Consider the following 12650-nt stretch of genomic DNA (forward strand, 5'->3'; position numbering starts at 1 on the left):
ATTCCCACCCTAATGATTACTTCCTCTGTTTCCTTAACTCCACACCTAAAGGAGCTGTAAGAAGGAGGTCCTTTCCCATCCATGTGACAGATCTTCCGCAGGACAAAGTCACAAGTTGTAGATGGTTACCTGGGATGATGGAGTCCAATGATGCCTTACCTATCCAGTGCTGATCTTTGACATTCCCATTTCTGGGATGGGAAATCCATTTTGCAGAATGAAGGGAGCCAGAAGGCGAAAGCGGAAGGTGTAACATAGGGAAGACACATTCTAGGAGGGAAGTGGCATGGTGTGTGTATAAGAACACAATCAGTTCTGGGTTGCAAGAGGGTCACATGAATGACATGGACTTGCAAGAGAAGAGCCTGGAGAGGTGGGCAGAGACCAGGACGTGGGTTTATGAATCATAGGAAAGGATCCGGAACTTATACTGGGGTCATTGAAGGACACTAAAGCCTTTTTCACATGTCAGATCTGTTTTCAGAATGATCTCTCTGGAAGGTACAAGCTTCTTTATGCATAATTACTATACTTTTTCTAGACAGGTTCCCAAGGTAGTAACAAATAGATACTGTATAAGCTAGAGAGCATTTAGGAAACACAGCTAATGGACAACATCCCTAGGAAAAAAGGTTAGCCAAGGAGAAGCCTGCCTGCTAGAGTTCTAGAGTTTAGACATGCTTTCCTTTTTGGGTTGCAAGAAACAGGGAGTCAGGTCTGCTGCTGACACAGCACATACTCCTTCTCAGCCACGGAGCAATGAATGGTCTGAAGAAATGGAGAATTCAGAAAAGTCTAAAGGGGTGGGGGAAAAAAAAACTAATCAATCCTGGCTCAGAATCTATAACAAGAAGCTGCTCTCAGATGCCTCGAAACAAGCAATTCAAGACAAACGTAGTCCCCTGACACAGATAAATTGTAAAATTAATTATAAGGTTTCTAGGATTTCAGGCGAAATATTGAAAACTCTTTACAGAAAAATCTAAAGCCCTTCAACATGATGTCTGGCTCTGTCAGCTTTCAGATTAAGCATTTGGGGAAAGAAATTTAAGATAAAAATATTCACATACAGAGGAGAACCTCATTACATCATGTTTCGTGGACTTGGTAGAAAAATTGAAAAGTACGAAAAGGAAAGAAAAATTGCTATGGGGTCCTTAGCTAAAGCTTCAAAATCACTATATTATCCAAAGTAAAATACAAAATTAGGAATGGAAACAGAGACACTTTTCAAACAATATTCTCCAAACCAGAGCTTCTAACAGTAGAGGTTTCAATTCCTTGGGCAACCTCAGGACAGTATAAAGAGAGTTGTGGAGACTCACAGGAAACCTTTACATTGTAAATAACACAGAAACCAGAACTAACCTGGGTTAATCAAAAGAGGGTCATTATTTGTTCATCCAGCTTCAGGTAAAGCTTGATCCAGGTTCAAAGTACCCACCCAATACCCAGTTTCTCTCTTCCTCAAAGCTCATGAAAAAGAAAGAGAGAATGGCCACAAAAGCTAGGGGCAGTCATTTGGGTGCCATGAGCTTGAGAACGGCCAAAAGAGGCAGGGGAAGAAATTTGAAACTGACCACATAATTACACTGGAACAAGGTCCACTTGAAGCCAGTGAGACCCCTGTTCTTAGGATGAAGTGAGCTAATTCCTTACCTTTTTAAATTAAGCTGCTTTAGGCCTGGAATTGTTATTTGCTATCAAAAGAATCCTAATATTAAACAGAGACTACAAGTTGCAGAAATCAAAGCGTTATTGGACAGTGGCCACAATGTAACTGAATAGTATAAACTCTTCAAGAACAACAAATACTTAACTGATTTGGGGCAACAAAGACTCATTTTCCACTATAAGCAGGTAGAAAGAAGGATGAAGACACAAATTATATCTTTAAGGAGCTTACAAGTCTAATTCAAACGCACATAAAACTATTTATATATGACCTTAGAAGTCAGGGGAGTGTTTACTGCTCAAAACAACAAAAGTTTTTTATCAATTACCAAACGCATTAGCTGAAAAAAAAAAAAAAGAATCAAAATGATTGCTTGTAGAAACAAAAATGCGAAGAAAAGGCATAAATAAATGCTGGGGTTTTTTCCTTAACAAACCTTATAGGAATATTTGACTTGTAAAAATTATATGAATGAATAATTTTAATAAAAACCAAAAACAACACATTATTGAATCACTGATGCTATGTTCTTAGTACTCTACAAGTATTTAATTCTCACAATCTTGAGGTGGGTACTGCTCTGATCACTATTTTACAGTTGAGACACTGGAAGCAAGCACTTCTAGGATGCTGATACGTTTCATTTCCTGATCAGGGTGCTAGGTACACAGATATGTTTACTTTATGGCAATTCTTTAAGCTATATGTTTATGATATATGTTATATTTCAATAGTGAAAATTCAATAGACAGTCCAGGCATGGTGGCCCGTATCTGTAATCCCAGCACTTTGGGAAGCCGAGGTGGGCAGATCACCTGAAGTCAGGAGTTTGAGACCAGCCTGGCCAACATGGTGAAGCCCTGTGTCTACTAAAAATACAAAAATTTGCTGGGTGTGGTGGGCCACACCTTTAATCCCAGCTACTTGGGAGGCTGCAGCAGGAAAATCACTTGAACCTGGGAGGCAGAGGTTGCAGTGAGCCAAAATTGTGTGATTGCACATGAGCCTGGAGGACAAGACCAAAACTCCATCTCAAAAAAAAAAAAAAAAAATCCATAGACAGGTTGGAAGATAAAGTTAAGAAAATCTCCCAAATAATAGACTAAAACACATACACACAAAGACTAAAAATAGGGAATAAACAAGAAAACTAGAAGAGGAGTCCAGAAGATTCAACAACTAAATCATACAGATTCCAAAGTGATGAGACAACTGAAAAGGAGAAAATAACAAAGCAATTCAAGAAAATATCCAACGATTGAAGGGCATGACTGAAAGCCCTGCACAGTTACAGCAAAATGAGTGAAAAGTATCACTGAGAGATCCAACAAAAAAGCGACATAAAAGCTGAAGAAAAATTCAGAACTCTTAACATGAACACTGTAAGATAAAAGACAGTAATGCAATGTCACCAAGATTCTGAAAAAATTATCATTTCCTACCAAGATTTTCATACCGGAAGTACCTATATATGTCAAGGTGGAATAAAGATAATTGAAGACATTTAAGGTCTCGAAAATTTACCTCCTAAGCATCCTTTCTTAAGAAACCATCATAGGACATGCTCCACCAAAATAAGAAAACAAGAAAGAGCAAGGCCGGGATGCAGGAATGTGAGGAGTCCACAGAAGAGAAGTAAGGGAATCCGCTGGATTACAATGAAGAGATCACAGAATGGGATCCCTGTCCATCAGGCACAGAACACCACATTGGAGCAGACAAGAAGACTCTGGAAGACATTTCTCCAAGAAAATGAAATGGACAGAATATCTGATGGTTCTGAAGCTCTTGAAAAGTGGAGATTTGGTGGAGAGCATGAGGTTTAATTGGTCATAACGACACAGAAAACTATACAAATACACAAAAAGCAAGAATGCTATTAATGCAAGGAAAAAAGTTGAAAACAAAAGGAGAACAAATCACAGGTTCTGGAAAGCATTCTGTGTATATGACAACTATGAGGGCTGACTACTGATATAATCAAAATTACAGTAAACCTATAATGGGAATCAGAAGTGTGTGCATGTGTAGGAGGGTAGGAAGAAAGAAGAGAGCTTCACCTTCCATATCAAGAAGCCAATATATAATATTCAAAACAATATAACTTTGTTATCAACTACCAAAAGCATCACCTGCAAGAAAAGAGTACAAATGATTACCTGTGGAAATGAAAATGGGAAAAAAGGCATAACTAACTGCTGGGTTTTTCCTTAACAAATCTTACAGAAATATTTGGTAAAAATTATATGAATGAATAATGTCAATAAAAACTAAAAATTACACACTATTGAATGCTTACTATGTGCTGTTACGTTCTTAGCACTTTACGAGCATTTAATTCTCACAATCTTGAGGTGTACCACTCTGATCACTATCTTACAGATAAGAAAACTGTGTCACAAAGAATTTAAGTAACTTGCTTAAGGTCCCATAGCTAATTAATACCAATACAAATGATGTCATTCAGTAGCATAGAATTTAAGTGCCTAATCAGTGTCATAGACAGTAAAGTCTATTACACTCTAATTTGCTCTCTATCCCTTGATTGTCACATTAACATATCATTAAAAGTTCAGCTATTCTTGAAGAAAATATTTGCAAGTCATATATCTGATAAGGAAATAATATCTAGAATAATAAGGAACTCACAAAACTCAACAACTAAAAAACAGCCAAATTCAAAAATGGGCAAACGACTTAAATAGACATGTCTCCAAAGCCGATAAATAAATGGCTAAGAACATGGAAAGATGTTCAACATCATTAATCATTAGGGAAACACATGTCAAAACCACAAGGAGATATCACTTCATACCCATTAGGAGGGCTGTTATCAAAAAACAGGGAACAGTAAGTGTTGACACAGATGTGGAGAAATTAGGAGACTTGTGAATTGCCAGGGAGAATGTAAAATAGTGCAGTTGCTGTAGAAAACAGTATAGCAGTTCCTCAAAAACATCAACACAGGCTTATCGTTTGATCCAGCAATCCCACTTCTAGGTATATACACAAAAGTACTGACAGCAGAGACCCACACAGATTATTGTATATCAATATTCACAGCAACTTTATCCACCATAGCCCAAAGATGGCCATTATGAGTAGCCAATGGATGAACTGATCGACAAAATGTGGTATATTCATACGATGGAATATTATTCATCTTTAAGTAGAAATGAAATTCTGATACACGCCATAACGTAGATGAATCTTGAGGACATTATGTTAAGTAAAATAGTTGTATTAGTCCATTTTCATGCTGCTCATAAAGACACATCTGAAACTGGGAACAAAAAGAGGTTTAATTGGCACTTAACAGTACCACATGGCTGGGAGGCCTCAGAATCATGGTAGGAGGCAAAAGGCACTTCTTCCATGGTGGCAGCAAGAGAAAAATGAGGAAGAAGCAAAAGAGGAAACCCTGATAATCCCATCAGATCTTGTGAGACTTATTCACTATCACAAAAACAGCATGGGAAAGACCAGCCTCCATGATTCAACCACCTCCTCCTGGGTCCTTCCTACAATATGTGAGAATTCTGGGAGATACAATTCAAGCTGAGATTTGGGCAGGGACACAGCCAAACCACATCAATAATCTAGACACAAAAGGTCAAATATTGTATGATTCCACTTATATGATGTACCTAGAATAGTCAAATATAATACAGACAGAAAGCAGAACAGTGGTTACCAGGAAATGAGAAAAGGAGAAATGGGGGGTCACTGCTTAAATGGGTACAGAGATTCGGCATGGGATGATGACCATCAAAGTTCTGAAGATGGATGGCGATGATGATTCCACCGCAATGTAAGTATGCTTAACACCACTGAACTGTACAGTTAAATATGGTTATAACGCTAAATTTTATATATATTTTATTGCGATAAAAAAGGATAAAAAGGAATGACCTATTGATATACATAACAGCATGGATGAATCTCAAAACTATGCTAAGTTAAAGAAGCCAGACAATAAAACAATGCATATATATAATTCCATCTGCAAAAAAATTCTAGAAAATGCCAACTCATCTACTGACAGAAAACAAATTGAGGTTGGCGCAGTGGCTTACACCTGGAATTCCAGCCCTTTGGGAGGCTGAGCCAGGAGGATCTCTTCAGGCTCGGATTTCAAGACCAGCCTGGGCAACATACTGAGATGCGATCTCTACAAACAAATAAAAAACAACTAAAAAAGAAAACAGATCTGTCAGGGAGAAGAATTGCAAAGGGGCACAAGGAAACTTCTGGAACAATGGGTATGTTCACTATTTTGATAGTGGGGACAGTTTTAACAGTTATGCTAAATCCTATAAAATTATAAATGTTCCATATGTATAGCTTATTGTATGTCAATTATTCCCGAATAAAGTCATCACAGAGAAGGGAAAATGCAGCCATTCTTATAGGTTTTGCCTTCTCTTGATAAATGGGAGACGTCACTGCTGGGCATCCTTTCCCACCAGTGTTGAAACACTGCCACTCTCTTTGTTGGTAAAAAGTTACAGGACTGTATTTACACATTTCTTCCCAGCTCTGCCTCTTCTAATCTAGACGATCATATCCTCAGTCTGGATTACTTTGGTCGCCTCTGTGAGCTCTCCTGTTTCTGGTGTTGTTTCCCTCCTTCTACTCTGCAATGGCTCCCCATCTCACTCCAAATCCAAACCTACTACTTTGTATTCTAACATGGCACCCATTTACTTGTCCTCTGTCTTCATTTCTTTTCCTCTCTTCTCATTCTATTCCATTCACACTTGCTTCTGAAACATCCCAATTATGTTCTGTCTTTCCGCCTTTGTGTTCCCACTTCAAATTTCTCAGTGGCTCATTCTCTCCTTCCAATCTGCATAAATGTTACCCGCTAAATGAGGCCTTGCCTGGCTCTTCTATCTAAAACTGTAAGATTACCCCCATCCTTGTCACACAATCTACTTTTCTGTTTTCCCTTGCTAGAATGTGAGCGCGATGAGGGTAAGGATTTTTGTCTGTTTTGTTCACTGTTACATGCTCAGCAGCTAGATAACTGCCTAGCAAACAGTAGATGTTTATTGTTAAATGAATAAATAATTGAATAGGCACCAAAAAAAATGTAACTTTGTAGATCGAATAAGTTTTTTTCCTCCCCTTTGGTCTTCTTGTGAACGTTCTTGGCTTTTCATGAGAGACCTTATTGTTAAATGAATAAATAATTGGATGGGCTACCCAAAAAAATATGACTTATAAGACTAAACAAGTTTTACTGAGCAATATAAGGGACTTCAAAAATCATTGACAAGGCAAAGCTTTGAGACTTTAGACAGGGATGCTGGGAAGCTAAGATAACATTAAACATCACAGCGTTTTTATGAATACTCCAAAACTCCATGCTGTTAATTATAAGCTAGCTTTTCATGGTCTCAGTGATGAGCTGAGAAATATACAGCAACTTATGTTAAAATAGAGATTCAAGAATTATGGGAGCAAATTTCCATCCTTAAGAGGATGCAGCTTTTCCCAAATCAAAGGCATGAATGGAAATCCTAGAATTCCAAGAACACTATTGCAAAGTCTCTAATTTCTAGCCTATCACATACTCAACAGGAAACATGGATTGGTCTCTCTTCCTTTTGTGAGCCTTCCTGGTTGTGTATGGGAGAACTGGAAAATAATGTCAATAATATGCAACACTTGATACTAGTTTAAAATCTTAAGAATTGCTTTTCTAGAAAGACAATTTTACAGAAAATGTTTCCTTCCAAACAAAGAAACAAAAATGGTAGCCAATAGTTACTGTTGATCTAAGAGATGTTTCCGAAGGTGTTCCGGTCAAAAAACAAGGTGCTGGACCATATTAAACATTGAGTTTTTAATGCCTTCCCCGCCAAAGTTCGTTTCTTACAGCTAGGAGTAACAAGCAATTACCAGCAAAGCTGGAATCGAAAAATCAAATATTCTGCCTATTTACATATGGTTCCCCGAAGCCATTCCTGATTAAAAATTGTACCATTTCAATCTTCCTACTGGAGATATCTATTAACTAGAACTGCATGTGAAAGCCAATGAATTTAGTATATAATTACACGTATCCTGTACAAATTACTTCTCAATGACCTCTACTCATGAAAATAAACCAAAGAGGGATGATTGGCTCATTACAAATCTACAAGAAGATTTCCCTGGGAAAAGGTATTGAGAGCAGAGTCTTGAAAGATCTTAAGCTTCAACTGAATTTAATTTCAGCAGGAAGCAATCACTTCTGTATCTGAATTCCCAATGCATTTTACGTGAACCTCTCCAGTGGCAAGGAACTCTCTCCAACTTAAATCCCTGCTCTTGTCACTAAGTAACAATGTGACCTTGGGCAAGCCACTTCCCTTCTCGGTGTTTTCATTTATAAAATGAGAGGCTAGAATCAAGTGATTTCAAAAGTATCTTTCAGACCCAATGTTTCATCATTTCGTAGTTATAATCATGAGAGCCCACCTAACCTTATCTATTCTCTCAAAGCAAGAAAGGCATTGATTCACCTTTAGAGTTCCCATACGACATAAAACAGCTAATTGACAAACATGTTCAAGGACACAGAAAAAAGTACAATACTCTGAAGTGTCCACTCTCTGTGACCTCCTTAAAGCCTTTCTCAACCTCAACCAAGATTTTAAACTAAATGGTTCCCTTCAAGTTCACCTTTGCCATAGTTCTGCATTCTGCCAAGGATTATAAGACCAGGGAACTAAACAGGTATCATTTGTCACTTAGAAGACATGCACCCACCACAGAGTTTCAAGGCACATGATTTGTACTCCATCCGACCCAGAACCACACACACAGCCAGATACCTACAGAAAGGTTCTGTTCCATCTAATTAGTTAATCTAATGAATTCCAATCATCTGAGAGTATGTGATAGAAGGCTACAGCAGACATGGGGGAGAAGTAACGCTGGAAAAAGGAAAGCATCAGGACCTGCAAGAAAAAGCAAGTAGAACATCCCCTTAACCTTTCCAGAAGGTAGACATTTTAAAAACTCAGATCCCTGAGGCAGCTACACTGCTGGGGTAAGAAACACCTGCTCATAATGACATAGCCTTAGGTGTTAAGATTCTGAAGGCTGGATATCTGTGCTCACATCCTAACTCTGATAATTACTTGCTGCATTACCATGAACAAGTTAATCAACCTTCTATGACTCAGTTTCCTCATCTGTAAAATGAGGATAGCAATTTACTACTTTGTTCTTTGGGTTGTTGGGAAGATAAAATGAGTTAATATATGCAAAATGTTTATAACGGCATATAGCACGTAGTAGGTGCTCAATAAATGAGCGTTCCCAGTATTGCTATTATTATTAGAGTGCTAAGAATTTCTGGGGTTAAGAGAACAAAGGAGTTTGCACCCTGCTGTTACAGATTCAGATTCTGCAGTTCCCTCTTTCAGGTGATGACTGCAAGTACCAACATTCCTATATTTATATATAATTTCTACTTGTATACTTTATCAGTCTTAATTACTCCTGAGCATAGAATCTATTCATTAGACATTAAATTCCTTTCTGAAAGATAGTCTAGGTTTCAAAAACTACTTGATCACCCACGCGAAGGGAGTACAATAGGACTATTAAACTGGAGGACTGAGAATAATTGGGAGCACAAAGACATCTTTGTAGAGCTTTGTACTATCACGTACCACTGCTTCAGGTTTGGAGAGTTGTCTCCTTAAGAAAGAAACTAACTCCATTGTTCGTTCACATCAGAGTTCTTGGATGTGATAGTTCTTAAATCCCTGGCAAGTCCTTATTAAAGATCAGAGGATCTCGGTTCTTTCCATTAGGACAGCATTAAATCCCTTCAAGCGATTTTCTTAGGTCAGCATCATTATTTGAAACGCCAGCAAAAGTAGTGAAATTTCCAAACACTAAACGAGTTCCTTGTTTCGGACTGAAGACACAAGGTAAAGTTAGAAAAAATATCAGCAGTCCTGAGGAAATTTTTGAGACTGGGAAACTGTAAGAAATTTAAAGAGTACTTTAAAGATCTTTTTTTCTCTTAAATCTCTTTTCCAAAACAGCCATTTTGGTAAACAAAAAAACAAATAACAAACAAAACTCCAATCAAACAACTAGAGTAGTCGGAAAAGTTCCAGTCATTCCCTGATGGGATATCTAGAATTCTGGTTTTCCAAACATCTTTCAGTGAACCAGACAGGAGAGGTAATACCATGTCTTGTATTCCTTTGCCAAATAATCAGGCACAAAAGAAAGTCAACAGTGGTCATGCTCTCCTTGATCTGTTCAACTACCATTTTTGTGATTCTGTCCTAAGGAATAATGACAGCCATAAACACACAGAAACAATAATAGAAGAAGGGAAATTTGGGTGGGCTTCTGAGAGGTAGCCTATGATCTCTGTTCCAAGGGGATTATATGTCAGAAAATGCAAAAACAAGTCTACCACAGCCACCCGACAAGGTCTAAAACTGCAGAACTGGATAGAAGGCTAGGGAGTTTCCTGAAAATAGAGGACTGTCTGCTTCCAAAACCTACCTCAACTGCTTCTGGCAAGGAAGAACAGTAGCTACAAACTATATGAAGCCAAGAACAAGTCCATATTTGACAAATCACACCCATCAAGTTAGTGATGTCAACCATAATAAAATATTTTGGCAAGCCTGGAAATGTGCACCTGTGGGAAACTGGAAAGATTTGACAGATTTTTGTTTCCCCAGCCCTTTATCAGCAAGTTAATTATAGCAACTGTACAATCTCCTCTGAGCTCTATAGAAAGACAGTTGGCTGTATGAAACCAAGAGGCTGCTCTCCTGGGCACACGAGAGACAAATGACAGTAGTGCTTACGTGCGAAAATATTCTGAGTACAGTATAACAATGAGCCAGCTAGCATGCCTAGATGAGAAAGAGGCATATTCCGCAGACATACAGTGTGACAAGACTAAAAAGGACACATGTCACACACACATACACACACACACGTGCATGCACACACACAGGCAAACATGCTCATGTCTATGCAATGTGTATCTCCAGAGCCTAAACGACTGGTCATATTATTACACACAGGGCTGTTTTTTCCCAGGGCAGACTGTACCTTCACAGCTGTAACTGTACACTGCCACCGCTGACCTGTCCACCAGATTTTCATCATGATGCCAGCTCACTGCCATTTTCCCCATGCCAAAATAAGGTTCCTCTTTCAGGTATGGCATTTTCTGAGGATCCATGAAATTCAGCAAAGTTACGTTGTATGCTGCTCTGCTCTTAAGGTCCACTTCATCTTGTCCATCGTAGGATGACCCCATCCCAACCCTGGGGAAATCCGCAGACATACACAACGGCACAGCATCTTCATTAGCCTTCTCTTTGGCAGCAAGTTCTTCCAAAGCCTGGATGGTTTCTACCTGCAGGAAATCATTGAGCTTGAGGAAGGTCTCACAAGCAGTGGCTATTTCAGCCTCGGTGTATTTTATATCAGACCCTTTCACCGGCCAAGGGACCGTAAAGAGCCTGGTGTTCAGGTACTTGTAGGTGCAGCCTGGATTACCAATGAGGATGCGAGATACCGGAGTGAGCAGATCTTTGCCTTGGATCCTAACCAGGTCCCGAAATAGGCAGCCATGCTTGTGCAGTGTGAGAAAGGCTTCTTGAACCTCTTTATGGAGCTCCTCGGATACAGTGCCAGCTTCTCGGAGAATTAGTTTAGGATATTTCAGCTGCCACTAAAACAAAACCAAAGCAAAAACAGACGTTTATGGATAGACGTTCACAATTTTATTACTTCAAAGGTATGTTTCTTTGTAGGCATTTGAGGAGTTGTGGGGGACTACCTGGTGTTATTTCTAAACAGGATTCACATCTTCCTAGCCCAAAACAGAAAACCAAATACAACAAATGTCATCAAACTCTACAGTCAGGGCTTTCAAGTTCAAGCTCAAATTACTAACAATCTTTAATAAAAAAATAAACAATAATAATGTGGGTCCTGATACACCAGGATTACTCTGTGACTACTTTTTCTCACCCTAAATCTCTTTCTAGCCTTTACCCCTCCGGAAAATACCATTTTATCAACTGCATATTATCTATAATATTTATTAAGTGCTTACTATGAACCAAATACCTTCATAAATTATTTGTGTACATTAGCTCATCAGAGCATTATTATCTCCAGTTTATAGATGAGACCACTGAAACACAGAGACATTAACAATTTTCCCAAAGTCACACAGCTAGTAAATACTGGAGCTGGAATTTAAAGCCCCTGGGCTCCAGAGTCCAGCTGGGTCCAGGGCATGAGTTCTTAACTATAAGAATGCATTGTTTCTCAATAAATAACAAACTGGTTTCTGCTTAACACTTTCATGAAAAGAGAACTCACTTCTCTTCGGGAGTTAGACATTAAGTTCTATGAACACAAAAGCCATGGCAATGTTATTCATGCCTATAATATGAGTGCCTAGAATTTACTCAGTAAATAGTAAAGGAATGAATAAATGGAATTGTGGGGGATGAATGAGGTGTTATTACACTGCAATTCTAGAAAGTTCTAATAATTCTACTGGTGTCACTGGCGGAGAGTAATATTAGCCAATTCCCTCCCCTAATACAGAATACATGGAATTATTCATGTAGGTTAGGACTACATTAGCTTCTCAGCCACCACTTTCCTTAGGCCTTGACATATGAATCGGCGTTAAGCTGGAGTTTCCTGATTCTGTATAATGCAACTGATTTATTTTTAACTAAATCACAGGATTTTACATTTACCCGTGTAACGTTTGATCTGATCTGTTCCTTGCTAGTTTTAGGCTGTCTTAAAGAAGTCAGACATGATCAGCACATTAACCTGTCCTCCTTGTATTGTGCTGCCCACCATTGTTAAGACACCCTCCTTCTGTGTCTTCATTCAGTAATTACCATTCATATGATAGGGTAAGACCAGTATCCTTCCATACATTGTTTTTCATGCAACATCTGTT

The 12650-nt window shown here is 38.6% G+C and overlaps 1 protein-coding gene across 1 annotated transcript in view; it reads right to left on the reverse strand.

Moving 5' to 3' along the window:
• The window catches only part of FTO (FTO alpha-ketoglutarate dependent dioxygenase), a 412690-nt gene that overhangs the window by 278019 nt on the left and 122021 nt on the right, over positions 1-12650 (reverse strand). The window contains exon 3 of the mRNA XM_017530086.2: positions 10763-11390. Within this exon, the coding sequence (XP_017385575.1) occupies positions 10763-11390 (628 nt within the window). The remainder of the gene's footprint in view (positions 1-10762; positions 11391-12650) is intronic.

The sequence above is a fragment of the Cebus imitator genome, unplaced genomic scaffold, assembly GCF_001604975.1.
Source record: "Cebus imitator isolate Cc_AM_T3 unplaced genomic scaffold, Cebus_imitator-1.0 Scaffold63, whole genome shotgun sequence".
Classification (NCBI taxonomy): Eukaryota; Metazoa; Chordata; class Mammalia; order Primates; family Cebidae; genus Cebus; species Cebus imitator.